General features: G+C 36.3%; 3 protein-coding genes across 3 annotated transcripts; 2 read left to right on the top strand and 1 right to left on the bottom strand.

The window, feature by feature from the left end:
• Positions 1-958: 958 nt before the first annotated feature.
• LOC133038408 (uncharacterized) lies at positions 959-2,020 on the top strand. Its single transcript, XM_061116550.1, has one exon. It carries the CDS (start codon positions 959-961, stop codon positions 2,018-2,020), a length of 1,062 nt encoding a protein of 353 aa, XP_060972533.1.
• On the top strand, positions 1,165-9,319 carry LOC115717101 (plastidal glycolate/glycerate translocator 1, chloroplastic). Its single transcript, XM_030646045.2, has 8 exons — positions 1,165-2,946; positions 3,235-3,550; positions 5,151-5,412; positions 5,571-5,686; positions 6,659-6,768; positions 7,364-7,541; positions 8,605-8,734; positions 8,945-9,319. The coding sequence occupies exons 1-8, from the start codon at positions 2,626-2,628 to the stop codon at positions 9,093-9,095; spliced, it is 1,584 nt and encodes a 527-aa protein (XP_030501905.2). The 5' UTR covers positions 1,165-2,625; the 3' UTR covers positions 9,096-9,319.
• Positions 9,320-13,254: 3,935 nt separating this feature from the next.
• LOC133038407 (uncharacterized) lies at positions 13,255-14,145 on the bottom strand. The gene has a single exon (XM_061116549.1). It carries the CDS (start codon positions 14,143-14,145, stop codon positions 13,255-13,257), a length of 891 nt encoding a protein of 296 aa, XP_060972532.1.
• Between the last annotated feature and the right edge of the window lie 2,588 nt (positions 14,146-16,733).

Below are 16,733 nucleotides of genomic sequence, written 5' to 3'. Positions count from 1 at the left end.
TTTCCAAATATGTTTATAAACATACATCCAATATAATTAAACATTCAAAACCAATAATTTACTTAAAATCACAAAATCACCATTGTTGAGTGAGTTCTTTAACTTAACTCACTCAACTCAAACTATAACAACCCTTAAACTTAAAAATTAGAACATAATTACATTTCTGGGATATTACACTGGTCTTGGGGGTTTCGATTCAGCTGAAATAGATCTTGGTGCTTGGTTACAAGGTCGGTTGGGTAGGAGAAGTCTTGATGAGGTTGCCTGTGTTTTAATGCTTTGTTAGGCGATTTGGAATGCTCAGAACGATGTCCTTTGGAACCATAAGATGCCTTCTGTGGAGAATGTGGATGTCTCTGTAAGAGTTTGTTTTAATCAATTTATAAAAGCTTAGTAAATTAATTATGTTCTATCTTTGGGGCCTTGGTGCTTTGGAGATGGTGCTAAGCTTTGGTCTAGACCAGCATAAAATAGTATTAAAATAAATGTTAATGTAACTATGTTCTTTGAGGAGGCTAAGATTGGTTTAGGAACTGTTGTTCAAAATCATCATGGGAATATGGTGGTTGCTTGTTCTTAGATAAAATTTGGTGTAATGCAACCTGAAAAAAGCTATGGGTTTAAAGGAAGCACTTAGCTGGATCAAGAAAATGCAGTGGCACAGGATGATTATTGAGATGGATAGTTTAGTGGTTGTTCAAGCTATGAGAAGTTCAATATCTATGTGTATTTTGTTTGGTTTAATTATTAGTGATTATAAAACTTTTTTCTCAGAATTCTTACATATCAATTTATGATTTATTGAACGATCTGCGAATCATGCGGCTTGTTGCTAGAGTTAGTCGATCTATGGTGATTGTATTCTTAGTGAGAATGATATCTCAGCTGAATTAGCCTCACTTTTTTTTTTGGCTGATTGTATTTAGGGGTGCCTATGAGACCTACCAAATGGAGAATGGAGGACTGTGGAGTAATTGTTGACAAGATCAAAAAGAAGCTTCACACATGGGCTACGAGGCATCTTTCATATGCAGGTAGACTTCAACTCATTCACACTGTTTTGCTTGGTTTGAGGAACTATTGGATGAACATTTTTGTTCTTCCCCAAAGTGTAATCAAAGAGATTGAGAAACATTGCAGATTATTCCTTTGGGGACAATCTGGGAATCGGTGTAAAGTCCACTTTGGTTCTTGGGAGAAGGTGTGCAGGCCTAAACACCTAGGAGGTCTCGGGTTCATGGAAGGAACTAAATGGAACATGGCTACCTTGGCTAAATTCCTATGGGCTATTATGGAGAAGCATGATGTTCTATGGGTCAAATGGGTTAATGTTGTATATATGAAAGGAGATGACATATGGAACTACAAGCTTGGAGTGGATACAAGCTGGTATTGGAAGAAGCTTTGCCATTTAAGGAAAGACTTCAAACAACAGCAGATTATGGCTGCAGGAAGGAATGGCAAATTCATGGCATCTTTTCTTTATAATAACATGGTGTCTTGTGAGGAAGATCAGTACTGCAAAGCTGTTTGGAACAGATATAATATCCCCAAGCACAGATTTATACTTTGGCAAACTGTACACACCCAACTCTTAACTAGAGATCAGCTCGCAATTTTTCACATCAGCATTTTATCATCAGATTGTCCGGTGTGTGGGTTGGAAGCTGAAACTCATCAGCATTTATTCTTTGATTGCTGTTTTTCTAAACAGGTTGTGTATGAGATCTTTAGTTGGCTAGGCTTTCAGGCTTGGAACTTGCAGTTCACAAGCTGGAGAACTTTTTTGTCTATAACAGATAGCAGGTTCAAGGATAAAGTGGTGGTCATGCTGCTTGCTGCGGTTGTCTACTATATTTGGCTAAATAGAAACAAATGTACACATGATAATAGCTCTTACACAATTGGTCATATAGTTAAAGAGATTAAAAGGATTGTAAAGTATAGATTGTATAGCTATAGACAAAGGAGGATTGATTCCAATAGCCAAGGTTTAATGTGCATGCTGCTAACTTGATGTGTAAGCTGCTGCCGTGCCTCGTGCCTCAGTTTTTTTGTGAGGCTTTGTTTGTAATTTGTTTGTTGATTAATGAGAACCCTTCTCCTTTGATCAAAAAAAAAAAAAAAAAAAAATTAAAATCCCTAGAAAATATTCACTCTTCGTTGAGCCAGTTATCGTGATTTGTATATCATTAGCATGATAAATCTGACAACCGTACACATGGGTAATTTTATGATAGTAATTCCAATTTCCAAGCTTATGGGAAGCTTCGTGGGTTCAGTTTTCAACCCAGTAATGAAAATGCTAACGGAATAGTGTCAAAGAGAAAAGGGTGGGTGACCACACTCAAACTATAAAAGGGAATTTGGGGCTATTTTCTCCACCAATAGAGAATGGAATGGACCAGTTTGAAGAAACGAACAACAAGCACCCATTTTTACATATTTTATTTCCCACCAAATAAAACCAAACGAATCTCATCTTCTCTGATCAGAACCACATTGTTTTCTGTCCATACAAATATATGTTATTGTTTGTTATATCAGACCCCACAAACATAATTCCTGAAATGGATTCTCTTGTCTCTTCCCATCACACTCATTTACTTCATCACTCTTTCAATGGCGGCCTCCTCAGCCATAACTCAGGCTGTTCCGCTCTCTTTTCCAAACCACCACTGCTCTAGGTTCTTTCTGCCAGGTGGTCTCTCTTCGGTGTCACGTTTTCGCACAAACCATCCAAAAGCTTCGCTTGGTGTTGCTTTCAATGGGGCCCGGACGTTATCTCATTTCTCAAAACGGGTGTCCCCTTCTGGGGCTGTTGGGTTCACCTCCAGTTCCAGGTTCTTGCAAATGGGCTCTCGAGAAACTTGTTCTGGCAGAGAAATTTCAGCCCAGTCTAGCGGTGCAGAGAGCAGTAGCACTTCCACATTTTCACAAAATGTGAGTAAATTTGTTTTCTTTAATATTTGATTTAATTATGTCGTTGTTGAGTCTTGAAGGGTCTTTTTCTTTGTTGAGTTTTGCTTTTCATTGTTCCAAAATATTGGACATGTGTTCGTTTGTGTTTCCTTTTTGTGGGGATTTCAAGATAATGCATATGATAATCACTCGTGAAATTGAGATGGGCTGTTTTTGTTTCGTTTTAGAAAAAATGATGTATTTGAATGTTCAGTGATAAAATTGTAATATGTTCTTTCGTGTGTGCATTATTTTATATTTTGTTTTCAGGTTCTTAAGCTTGTACATTTGATTGTTTCACTTGGATTGATACTGGCAACGGACAAATATTTAAAAAAGGCATTTGTGGCAGCATCAATTAAGTTCCCAAGTGCTCTCTTTGGGATGTTTTGTATATTCTCCGTTCTAGTGATTCTAGACACCATTGTTCCGGCAGCAGCAGCAAGTGTGATGAGCTTTTTTGAGCCAGCTCTATTGTTCATCCAGAGATGGCTCCCATTATTCTATGTTCCGTCTTTGGTTGTTTTGCCTCTCTCCGTCAAAGACATTCCAGCAGCTTCTGGCATCAAAATTTCGTTGATCACAGGTACTTTATGAATAATTTGTTGGCCAACATATAATTTCAAAGGATAGTCGTTTCTGGGGTGTCGTTGAATTTTGTTACCAAATTGTTTTAGTTTGAAGATGTTATGCTATATATATTTGGAACTGAAAATTTAGTATTAAACGACTTGCATCAACTATAAAAATATTATAATTAAGTATGATATTGTTAGGCTCCCACATGGCAAAGTATGATGTTGGTTAGTAGTATATAACTTCTTTGACACCCTCTTCTTTTAGGCTAGCTTTTGAGAGTGAGTTTCTACCCAAATAATTATCAGTTATCCTTGTAAGCAATAGTGGAAGTTGTGATGAACGGTTAGTCACTTCAAATCCATTTTCTTGGATGTTTATGTGTATATTGTCACTTTTTTCCTAACTTGACTAACACAAAAGAATATTACAATTACAATGGTACCATATGATTTTCATCTCTTTTTCTGGTTTCCCTAAATTAATTTGAAGCATCCAAATGATGGAAACTATGATGAAACTTATTTTTTAATTTACTCTTTTTCAAAAATCACCTTCATGAAGTTTCTTTTCCAATCAACTTATAACGTGTTGATTGCAAACTTCTGGTTGTCGTTTATTCAAGGCAAAGATAATATTTTGCAATTACCATGTACATATAATGTTCTTTGATTGTACATCTGGCATATGGTGCACCCAGTGTGCATTGTGGCGACACACAATACGTCGCTGGTGCATGCTGTATGTGACCGTGGTCACACATAGCATGCAACTGGTGTACACTCTGAGGAGTTTGGCTGCACTCATGCATCTAATGCTTGCGGGGTGCCATGTTTGGTAGCTTACACTGTGTTCCCTGTACACAAGCCATGTGTGGCCAAGTGCATACTGAGTAGCATGTGCAGCATTTGTCTAGAGCATGCTGAGTGCAGCAACCTCTTCAATACAGGTGCATTTGATGTGCAACCAACCACATCCACTTCTGGGGTGTCGAGTATTGTTGCGTGTGTGTGGCATACAACTGCTTTCAAGAGTAGTGTGAAGCTACTGTATATTTTGAAAGCTCATTATAACATAGAGATCGACGAGAAGTCATGGAAAGCATTATCTTTAAGGAATACAATTTGGTTTCTCAACTGTTTTTAGAAAGCTAATACATATATATGCTGCAAGATTCTCCTTAAAAAAGAATGACTTTAACATTTACTTATAAAATTGTGCCATGATGAGTATCCAATGATATTAAAAGTTTGTTGTGTACAGCATGTGGATCTAAAACCCTTTAGAATTTTCCCAGCAAAACCAAAAATGTTTAAATGGAAGGAACCGAAGTCTTCTCTCCTTATGGGTCTAGCGATCATCATATTATACATGCATCTTTTATTTGCTTATTTCTGCAAATTCAACACTAAAGTTTAGTTTCATGCACTGAAAAGCAATCACAAGAGTTGTGCCCACTCCATCAGCTAACTATTTCAAAGTTCGTCCATTATTTCTTCATTTCTTGCAGTCATAACAGATACAGAACGCAACCCCTTAACGTAGTTTTTTTATTTCTGTTTTCTTTTTATTAGTGCAATCACATGTTAATTCATATTGGCTTTCTGCAGTTGGAGGTTGGTTTGCTACACTTTGTGTTGCAGGATTTACAGCTATAGCTGTAAGAAAACTGGTAAAAACAGAAATGGTTGATGCTGAGCCCATGGCAAAACCCTCTCCTTTTTCTTCTATTGAAACCTGGTCTTGGAGTGGGATTCTGCTCATATCATTTGTCAGTGCATTACTATACCCTACAGCGCTGGGCACAGGTGCTCGAACATGCCTTCCATTCCTTCTTGCATCCACTGTTCTAGGCTACATTGTTGGTTCAGGGTAAAATTTCAGTTTTTACTTTTACATCACATCTAATAATTTCATCAAAGTTTTCCCCCTTCCTACATAAGACAGGTAGTTCCTTTATATTCCAAGTTTCATGTGATTTAGATTTTCACATTTTTCTTTCCTTTAAACGTTATAAATTATATTTCCAGGTTGCCATCAGGTGTGAAGAAAGTGTTCCATCCAATTATATGTTGTGCACTATCCGCAGATCTCGCAGCATTGGCTTTTGGGTACTTTTCTCGGTCTGGACTTGATCCTGTTCTAGGTACAGTAAAACCTTTTAGTTTTTGCTATTTACTTTCTCTGGTTGCAGATCAAGATGTAGTGCAATTTACATACAAACAAACAAATTATGATTACAGTTCGTCTGGTGGTGCTATTTACATGACTTTATTAGCCTTTTTAGTACTTCATTTTACTTTGTGGCTACTGCCTTATTATACTTTTCTTCGCTTTCTCTGTCCCCTTCCTGAGGGTCCTGTTTTTTTTCCTCTCTTTCCTTTTACGGCAACATGTCCATTTATGTTGGCACTCTAATAGAACTACACATAAGGAAGAACGAGAAACACCACCATTGAGCCAAAAGATGTATGTAAGAGTAAAATTTCACAATTATAATTGTCTCACTTGACGTACTACGATGATGAGCACATAGATGTGGAGTCAGGGCCGGCCCTAGGCATAGGCGGGCTAGGCCCGTGCCTAGAAAAAGTGTGGGCCCAAAATGAAAAAATAAAAAAAAATTATTAGGCTTTTATTAAGTAAAATTTAAGTGTATTACAAACAACAAATATTTATAGCTTAGTTGGTTGAGGTGGAAGCCATAATGCTTAAGGTCATGGGTTCAAATCCCACTATACTCTTTTTTTTGATATTTTTTTTATGTATTTTTGAGGGCCCTAAAATTTAATTTGTCTTGGGCCCATATATTTTCAGGGCCGGCCCTGTGTGGAGTGCATGAAAAAATGTCACAATATTATTAGAAAACAGGACTGCAGAAAACTGTGATAGAATGGGCTAATTTTTTTTTAGGATATTTGAATAACAAAGGATTTACGTGATGCGAAAACTTAGCTATTTAATGCTCTCTCTTTTCATGTAAGAGCACCACATACACAGACATAAAGCAAGGGTGAGATCCCTCTCCTCCATAGCATGCAAAAGTCATATGTTTAGTTTTAATTCTTATTACCTGTTACATATTCAAGTACATGATTCCTTTACCTGATACACACAGGCTTTTACCTAACAAAGGTTTCATCTGATCCTGGAGCTGGGGATGTACTGATGGGATTTTTAGGTTCTGTAATTCTCTCGTTTGCTTTCTCAATGTTTAAACAAAGAAAGGTATTTTTCCATTTCTCATATTGGATGGTACAAGCTCCCCATTTCAATTTAATTTTATTTTCTTGTTGGCATCTAACGCATGCATAGACCACTCTATACTGGTTTCGAAGACCATCTCCTAGCAAGCAGTGTCTTAAATCATGATCAATACAAAAGGATTATTCCATCCTTTCATAACTAGGATAATTATTTTCGTCATATAGAAGCCAAGTAGTACAATTTGCATATTATGCAATAGTAATTGAGTTTCTATTTCCTTTTTTTTCACATGGAAATTCAATCATCATTTTCCCAGGAATGTAGCTGTTTTGGGGTTTTTACTTAGTGAAATTCCATTTCAAATGCTTCTTTGAGCAGAAGTAGTTTTATTTCTCTTAGCTGTATTGAAAAACCTAACCATTCCTTTGGCTTTGTGGTCTACTAAAACCTCTAAAGATTATTGTGGAAAAATTACTACAGTGCAGATATACCCAAATATTTATTTTAGTTTTTCCTTAGTTGGAAAAAAAAAAACTTAGTTGTTTGTATCATTATATATTCCTTCAGATTTACTATTATGTTGCTAAACAGAGATTATTACTGAATATATTTTCAGCTGGTTAAGAGGCATGCAGCTGAGATCTTCACGTCTGTCATCCTCTCAACAATATTCTCATTGTATTCAACAGCTCTTGTTGGACGTCTACTTGGGTTGGAACCGACCTTGACTATATCAATTCTACCCAGATGTATAACTGTTGCATTGGCTCTCAGTATTGTGTCTCTGTTTGAAGGTAAGAAAAGTGTGCTTGTATCGAGGATAAGTAATCAACTGCAACCAAATCTTGTGTTGCAGCTACCTCACTTTTCTAAAAGGTCTCCAAATAATATATGAAAAATGATGATAAGCCTAGTTTATTTTCTTTTCTAAACAGTTTCTTCCACTCATCACCCAAGAGGGGTAGCTCAAATGGTCTGACATGTGGTTTGCTCCCACATTATTTGAGGTTCAAGTCCCTCCTGAGTACCTACATAGCAGTTGCTATAATTTTTTTGTCTCCCAAATATTATAGGGCTAGGCCGGGATCCTAGTTTCAGAAAAAAAAAAAAGACAGTTTCCACTCATCCAATGTCCTATCAAATTTTCACTCCTTTTTCCTTTACCAACATTGTAGTACTATGATAAGAAAGAACATGAATTTCGAACTCCTTTGTGGTGTATGTATGCCCTGAGGTATGAGACATACAACTTTACTTTCAAAGCTTAGAGTTCATCAGGTCAATTGAGTGGCTTACACCTCTGATGCATGAGGCTCTTTCAGTTAACTCATTGTTTTCTTGTCATTCAACTTTTTACCACTATTGGGACCTTAAGCTTAGGAGTTGGGATCCATATTTTGCTTCTTCCAACTGAAATACCTTAAGGAGAATTAGATTGGATAAGATTTGATTAAGAAAAAATAGAGAAAACTATAGAAGAATGAGTTAAATAATTTGTCAACAATTAACTATAAGAAAATAAGTATTTTCTTTTATTATTGAGGTACGTGAAAAAGGAAGGATTGAATAGGATAAAATCATCAGAAGTTTTTCAATTTGATTAAGTTGTCTCATACTAGGGTGATTAATTAGCTTGCTGGAATTATTTTTTTTAATATCCTCTCCAAATTTTATTACAAAATTACATTATAAATTTTTTCAAATCCTACTTTTTAAATATAATCTTAGAGTGTTAACGCACATAATATATCGCAACAGCTTAAATATGCTAAATATTTTGACCATTTACACAATGACTGTTAAGCATTTTTTGTTTCTCACTTTTAGCTAACCTGACTCGTGAAATATCTTTTTCAGGTGCCAATTCATCCCTGACAGCTGCTGTAGTTGTAGTAACTGGTCTCGTTGGGGCAAACTTTGTTCAAGCAGCACTGGATAAACTACGGTTTCGTGATCCTATTGCTCGTGGTATAGCAACTGCTTCTAGGTATGAACTTGATACCTTTAATTCTTATAGTAAAAGGTCTACTTCCCTTTTTTCATGTTTTTTACTTCTGCTGTTAAGAAATTACTAGTTGTGATAACAACTTACATTTAAGAACGGAACCCTTAATTAACGAGTTTATACTGATATTCTGATTGTTATTATTATTATTGTTGTTGTTGTTGTTTATCATTCATTCTTCAATTGTTCCAGTGCTCATGGGTTGGGCACAGCTGCCTTATCAGCCAAGGAACCCGAGGCTCTTCCATTCTGTGCTATTGCTTATGCTCTGAATGGTATCTTTGGCTCTTTGCTTTGCTCAATTCCGGCAGTAAGGCAAAGCTTGATTGCGATCGTTGGGTAAACTAGAACGGCTGATTCTTGATTTTTGCTGCCTTGTCATGAACGTTATTTTATTTGGTTATGAATGGAGGGTCGTCTTGCATTGTGTACATAATATATAATATGAAGAAAACTAGTATGGAAATCATTATGACATTTATTAGACCAAGTTAAATTCTTGTCATTTTTTATCCTCTTCGTGTACTTATGAATAACAACTGAATAAGAATCAGATAATTATCTCAACAAGGCTGTTGGTCTTACTATGAAGCGTGAGTGACTCAACATGAACAGAACAACATTAACAATTTAAAAAAGAGAGATGCAAAGGAGAAAGAGATGCTTCAATGGCTTAACTGTTTTTCATTCTTTCCATAATGTCTTTGCGTACTTGAAAAAGCAGGTTAGAGAAATAGCGGAAGAAAATCAACTCTTAGCAATCACGTGTTAAAGAAAATTCACATCTATGTCGAGAAACAACACCAAACTTTATTTAATTGAAAATATTACAAGATAACTCTCAATAATAAGACTAATTGTCTTATTTCTTTACTTATATTTATTTAAGATGTAAAGAAATGGGTATGTATAGCAACCCAAGTAGAATACCAATCACACATCTTAATTTGGTTAATTAATTATGTTATATACTATATTATATATACTTAATTTAGATTTAGTTTGATTTAGGATCAAATATTGATTTTAACACACTCTCAATGTTAGCTCTTATTCTTTGAACAACTCCAAGTTGACGACAAAAGTTTTCAAACTTTCCAATACTCAATTTTTGTGAATAAGTCTCCAACTTGCTAATCTATTTTCACTTGTCTCAATAAAATCTTGTCTTGTAGAACTTTCTCTCAAATAAAATGAAAATTCCTTTCCACGCGCTTAATTCTTGCATGAAAGATTGGATTGTTTGCCAAACGAATTGTCAATTGATAGTACAACGTAGTCACATAATCTATTAGTTGGTGCGAATAATTTATTAGTTCTATCAACCATATACTCTCTTGAACTGTCATTGCTGCTAGGATTGAACATCGAGCAAGTTGATCGGGTTTTAGGCTCACAAGTTTTGAATTAAAAAAAAATACGCATAATGTTGTGAAATGACTAGGTTAACAAGTCAACGGGTCGCGAGTGGGCGGGTCTGGTACGAATTTCCTAAAAAAATATATTTAAGAAATAAAAATTAATTATATATTATATACATTGAGAAAAATAAGTTTGTACTAATATTTAGTGAGAAAGAGATACATATATAAACGTGTACAATGTAAAATAATGAAATTCGCTTCTCAAAATAAAATTTTCTAGGGTAAATACTAGTTTGGACCCAGTGTTTTGTAAAAGTTACCAATTAAACCCTGTGTTTTATTAAATGACAAAATAGATCTTGTATTTTTCAAAATAGTAAAAATAGGACCCTGAGCTTAATTTTTGATAACTTTTTTTAATATAACTAACGTGAAGATAATTTCTAATACGAACAGATATAAAAAAAAGTAAATAGTTTTGTCATAGTACTTTTAGATCGGATTATAATTAAATTTTATTTTGACAAAAAAATAATTCAAGGTCCTATTTGTACCATTTTAGAAAATAAAGGGTTCATTTTGTCATTTAACAAAATAGAAGGTCCAATTAGTAATTTTACAAAATACAAGGTCCAAAATGGTATTTACCCAATTTTTTATCACATGAAAAAAAAAATGTTATAAAATTTAGCGCCATATAAATATCTAGCATCTTTATAAAAGAAACCATCGCAATACATATATATGCCCTCAAAGAATATATTTGTTATCAGTGTTTTCAGATTAGTGACGTGTGCATTTTTTAAAGCCCAATATCAATCAAAGCATGCCCATTTTTGAGCCCAGTCAAGTTAATAAGTCAACCTAATTATGGAGTCAAACTCACTTTCAAATCCGGATGTAAGTCCAGCTTACAAACGCCGAAAGGCCGGACCACTTCTGTTCGAGAAATGTTGTTTGACCCAGAAGATGAAGGGTCCATCAAGATCTATCTGATACCCTCATAGGGTGATTCGGATATGGAAAATTGAAGAGACATCCAGAAGCCCCTGGATATCATCCTATCTAGTGTCCTCCAAACACAAACCCCCACCATGTTAGGGGTTTGTCTCCTACGTCAAACACAGGGAGTGTGTGCACCACCAAAAGAAAGTCACTTTTTTGTCCAATACCATATTTTGTCACATTCTCATACTAACACAGTAGCTCACGACACGTGGTGTAATGCCCTAATCTATAGGTACACCACGTGAGTGATTTTATAAACTAGTTTAGTATTAATAGATTAATTAATCATTAAAATCTGTGATAATATTAAAAACTTCACAAAAATAAAATCCTAGTAATGGACATTATAACGACACTAAAACTTTGTTCTATGGATCCCTATTATCAAAGTTTTACAAAAGGACTCTATACAATAACAAATCAAAATACACAACAGATACAACCCAAAAATAACTAAAGATAACTCGGCAAACAGGCCGGTAAGGTCAACATGTACATTGCTGGAGAAGATCGTCATCTCATGGCTGCTCTAACTTTTCCTTGCCATTACCTGCACCACAGAATACCCGTGAGTCACAAGGACTCAGCAAAAAAAGTAATAAAGGAGTATACATGTGATAACTAGTGATCCATTTCACTAATATAATTTAATTAAACAATAACATTCCAAAAACATATAATATAACCAACCGTATACATGGAAATAAGAAGGAACCATATATTGTATTGCTTAATCAGACAAGCCTGTGTAATCATCTGACACCCATATATTGCATCACTGCATCACCTAATCAAGTAAGACCGTGCCAAAATCTAGCACCCATGTATCGCATCGCCTAATCAGACAAGTATGTGCCCTACCCTGGCACCAATATATTGCATCACCTAATCAAGTGAGCCTGTGCCATAGCCTGACAGTCATGTATTGCATCGCCTAATCAAACGAGCATGTGCCCTATCCTGGCACTAATATATTGTATCACCTAATTAGGTGAGCTCGTGCCATAGCCTGGCACACATGTATCGTATTGCCTAATCAAACGAGCATATGCCCTATCCTGGCACTAATATATTGTATCACCTAATCAGGTAAGCCCGTGCCATAGCCTGGCACACATGTATCGTATTGCTTAATATGACTTATCACGGTCATCTCACAAGAACAACCTGAATACCGCTCCTCGGTATCTATTTATCACATTTCCTAATCAGGCAAGCTCATGCCATAGCCTGGCATCCGTATATCGCATCACCTAATCAAGTGAGCCTGTATATCACATTGCCTAATCAGGCAAGCCCATGCCATAGCCTGGCATCCATATATTGTATTACCTAATTAAGTGAGCCCGTATATCACATTTCCTAATTAGGCAAGCCCATGCCATAGCCTGGCATCCATATATCGTATCACCTAATTAGGTGAGCCCGTATATTATATTGCCTAATCAGGCAAGCCCATTCCATAGCTTGGCATCCATGTATCGTATCACCTAATTAGGTGAGTCCGTATATCACATTGCCTAATTAGGCAATTCCAAGCCATAGTCTGGCATCTATATATCACATCACCTAATTAGGTGAGCCCGTATATCACATTGCCTAATCAGGCAATCGATAATCAAGAAACCTTTCATGCTATATGGTACATTATACTTTTCTTACAATTAATCTAAATTCACGTATTTTGGCCAACCCAAGTGGAGGAACATTCCCAATGATCTGGGTCCTATGTCACAACAATGGTAAACCAATAAGTATGTATCCAAAATACTGCTTAATATTTGCAAAAGACAACCTAGGGTTTTCTACCAAATCCCATGCTATAAATACACTAAAATAAAACTTATATTTTGGCTCTAAAATATACACCATATTGTAGAGCTCGTTGCAATCTTTGAAACGGTATATAGAATGTCCAAGATGGACACCCGAGTGAAAAGTTATGACCAAAATTCTATTAAGTTATATTTTTTTTAGATAAAGGCTATTATATTAAAACAAGTGTTATAATACAATAGACATTAGTGGAGGTGGAAGTTCCCTTAACCATAAACAATCAATATCCACTGAAAGAGCATACTTAGCAAAAGAATGAGCAGCAATATTTGTAAATCTCTTGACATGAGAAATCTACACTCCAAGGAAATTGGACACTAATAATAAAATATCAGCCAACAAGCAATGAAAGTCTGAGAATGAAGCACAATGAGATTGCAATCCTTCAATGACTACAAGAGAATTTGATTCTATATAGTCAACAGGTAGTTGTAGGTCTTTCATCCATTGTAGGCTATGCATCAGGGCCAATGCTTCCATAACTTCTAGTTTAAAACAACCTGGGAAAGGTCTTGACATTGTAGCGATGGTATCACCTCTACTGTTTCGTAATATAGCACCAAAATCAAAAGTTTGCATTGCTGTGTTAACAGCGGCATCAGTGTTTAACTTCAGCCTACCCAAAGGTAGGTTCAACCACTTCGGTGTTGGTTGAATTGATTGAGAATGGGCCTGCTGATGTGTGAGTTTAGAGTCCATAGGCTTACGTACTGAATGGAACTCATTCAAGTATGATATGGTCTTGAATAGCAGCAACTTAGTTGGATGTGGTTTTGTACCATGACGTTCCATATATCTTTTCGTCCAAAGACTCCATAAAATGCAAGCAAATTGTTCCATTTGTAAATCAGACCATATTGTAGAGACATGAATCAGGAGCTCTTTGTGCGAAATGTGACTAGAAAGGAGGTTATCAATGGAGAAATTTGATAACTTTTGAAATTTCCTGGGCCGCTTGCAAAAGAAAAAAGCATGTATAATAGTCTCTTTCTCTCTATGATATAAAGAACAAAGAGCAGGATCACTTATGTGTCTCGTATGCAGGGTATCGATGACAGGTAAACAATCTTGAATTGCTCTCCATAGGAAAATTATTTGAACCTTAGATGGAATGGAGAGTGACCAAAATTTCTTCCACCAATTTATTGTTGTTGTATTGTTGGTGTTTGGTTGTTGTTCTTCCATGAGTAAAGTGAGTTTATAACCTGATTTAACAGTATAACCTCCATTTTTTTCATGGTGCCAAATTAGTTGATCATTCTAGCCAAATAGAGTAAGAGGAATGCTTTGTATCTTCTCAATGTCTAGATCTAAGAAAAGATATTTAAGAAGAGCGGTATCCCATCGTCCTATTATCTAAATCAGGTTCAAAACTTTCAGTCCCATATCTTCTCCTTTGAACAAAAGAGGCTTAAAATAAGTGAAACCAGGGATTCATGGATCGGTTGCACAGCTTATATTGTGACCATTGCCAACCTTCCATCTTAAACCATGTATCAGGAGTTCTTTTCCCCATATGATACCTCTCCAAGTTAAGGATGGATAAATTCCAATCTCAACATCCAAAAAAGTGTTATGCTTAAAGTATCTTGGCTTGGGAACACGACTAAGGAGGGAGTTAGGATCAGAAAAAATTCTCCACGCTTATTTAGCGAGTAAAGCTTGATTGAAGTGAACGAAACTTTTGAAACCCATACCACTTTCAGCTTTGGCTTGGCATAATGTAAAGCCCGCTTAGTTAATTTGGAAATTAGCAGTTGTTTATGTTTAATTATGAAATTATTTATAGCTATTTAAATAATTTATTACTGTTATTTATGGAATTCAGAAATGCATGATTATGTCATCAGTAGTTTTTATATTTCGCATTTCCGGTGTCCGGTATTTTGGAACTCGGCGTTTGGCTCAGTAGAAATCACAACTTAGTATGTTGGTAATTTGGGGACGGGTTTAGACATTGGGAATGTCGGGAATGGCCGAGAATTTAGAATGTCCCAAAAATACCCCTTTAGTATGATTTATGTGGTTTTATGGTGGAGGGGCAAAATGGTCTTTTTGCCCCATTAGTATTTTGTCTTATGTGATTTATTAAATGGAAAAATAAATGTTTATTTTACTATTACATGGCTGAAAAGAATGAGTATTTGTGACTTGTTTCATTTTATTCCTTTTTCTCAAAAAAATCACTAAGTAAAGAAAGAAGAAAAATTTTCAAAGAACACTCTCTTTTCTCTCTATTTCGGCTGTGCATGTGGGTGCTTGGAGCTGGGTTTTGTTCAAATCTTTCAAGTGAATTCTCATCCTAATCTAAGCATTTTTCCAAGCTAGGTTAGCTCTCTTGATTTCTTCCTTAAATTTATGAAAAAAATGATGAAAAAGTTGAGTAAATGCTTGTTAATTTGAAGTTCTTGCTGCTGTGATTTGTTGTTGTTTTCTAAAGTTTATCTTGCTATTTTTAAGTAATTTAGAGCTAGTGTATGCATGTTGATTACTTGGATTCATGTTTTGGGAGTTTTTAGTTCAAGAGCATGAATTTTGAAAATGTATGTTGAATCTGTAAATTACTGGCTGTGGTTGATCATTTTCATTTTCAGAGGCTTAGTTATGCATATTTATGTAGGTTTGATCTAGCTTGATTGCATGTTAGTGGATTTTAATCAAGTTTGAGTTTTGGAACTCAAAGCTTGGTCTTTAATGGCATTTTGTGATTCTGTGAGTTCTGGGTGAATTTGTTGCCTTTGGATGGTTATTTGGGGCATATAGATCAGGTCTGGAAGGTCTTGCATGATTTGGGTTAGATTTGATCGAGTTATGAATTTTTGAAAAATTCTAGGAACCGGAATTCGGTTGTGCAACCGGAATCGGATGGGTGTCCAAGATAATTCCCGAACCGGAATTCGGTTGGGCAATCCGGGTTGGGGAATTTTTCCGAACCCTAGTTTTCCTCGTTTTTATGTTTTTAGGGGTATTGCCATGCTTTTTATCGATAGGGAAACTTTTAGTTCCTAGTTTAAGTCCCCGGGAAGTGATTTAGCGTGTCACTTATAGCGTTGTGATTTTTATGGTTTAGGAGCCAGTAATGTCCGTAGCTCGGCTTCGGTTCCGGTCGGGTTGGCACACCTGAAATCGGAATCCAGGTAAGATTAGTATAACAGTATGCATATGTAGATTACATGTTTAGCGAGCATGTAGGAAGCCTGTTAGATTACATTAGTTATGTATGTTGGCTTCGAACCATCCAACCCTGTCACGTCGGTACAGGCTGGAGTATGACCGACGGGAGTATGACCGGTTGACCGATCAGCCGACACTTGGTTGGTGGTTCCGTGCTATTGACGTATCCCGTCGGTACGACAGTGGAGTATGACCAGGCGGAGTATGACCGGCTCGACCGATCAGGAGGATATAGTAACACGTCGGTACAGGCTGGAGTATGACCAGCAGCCGGAGTATGACCGGTTCGACCGATCAGGTTGTTACGTGTCAATAGTACCGTCCCTATGAACGTTCAGAACTCAGTACCAAGTTGGACATGGCAGTAGTGGCTCAGTACCATGTTGGACATGGCAGTAGCGGGACTCAGTATCGTGTTGGACACGGCAGTTAGTATTATGTATGAGTATTATTATGCTTTTCTTACTGAGTCTGTCGACTCACAGTTTATGTTCATGTGTAGGTAAAGGCAAGGCTATAACTGATGGACCGTGAGCGAGCTTATGAGATTGTACATGTCGGGGCGGTTAGGCCTGGAGCGTACGATCCTCGGGACAGCA

The sequence above is a fragment of the Cannabis sativa genome, chromosome 5 (assembly GCF_029168945.1).
Source record: "Cannabis sativa cultivar Pink pepper isolate KNU-18-1 chromosome 5, ASM2916894v1, whole genome shotgun sequence".
Lineage (NCBI taxonomy): Eukaryota > Viridiplantae > Streptophyta > Magnoliopsida > Rosales > Cannabaceae > Cannabis > Cannabis sativa.
This window is presented reverse-complemented; position numbering and strand designations above follow the sequence as displayed.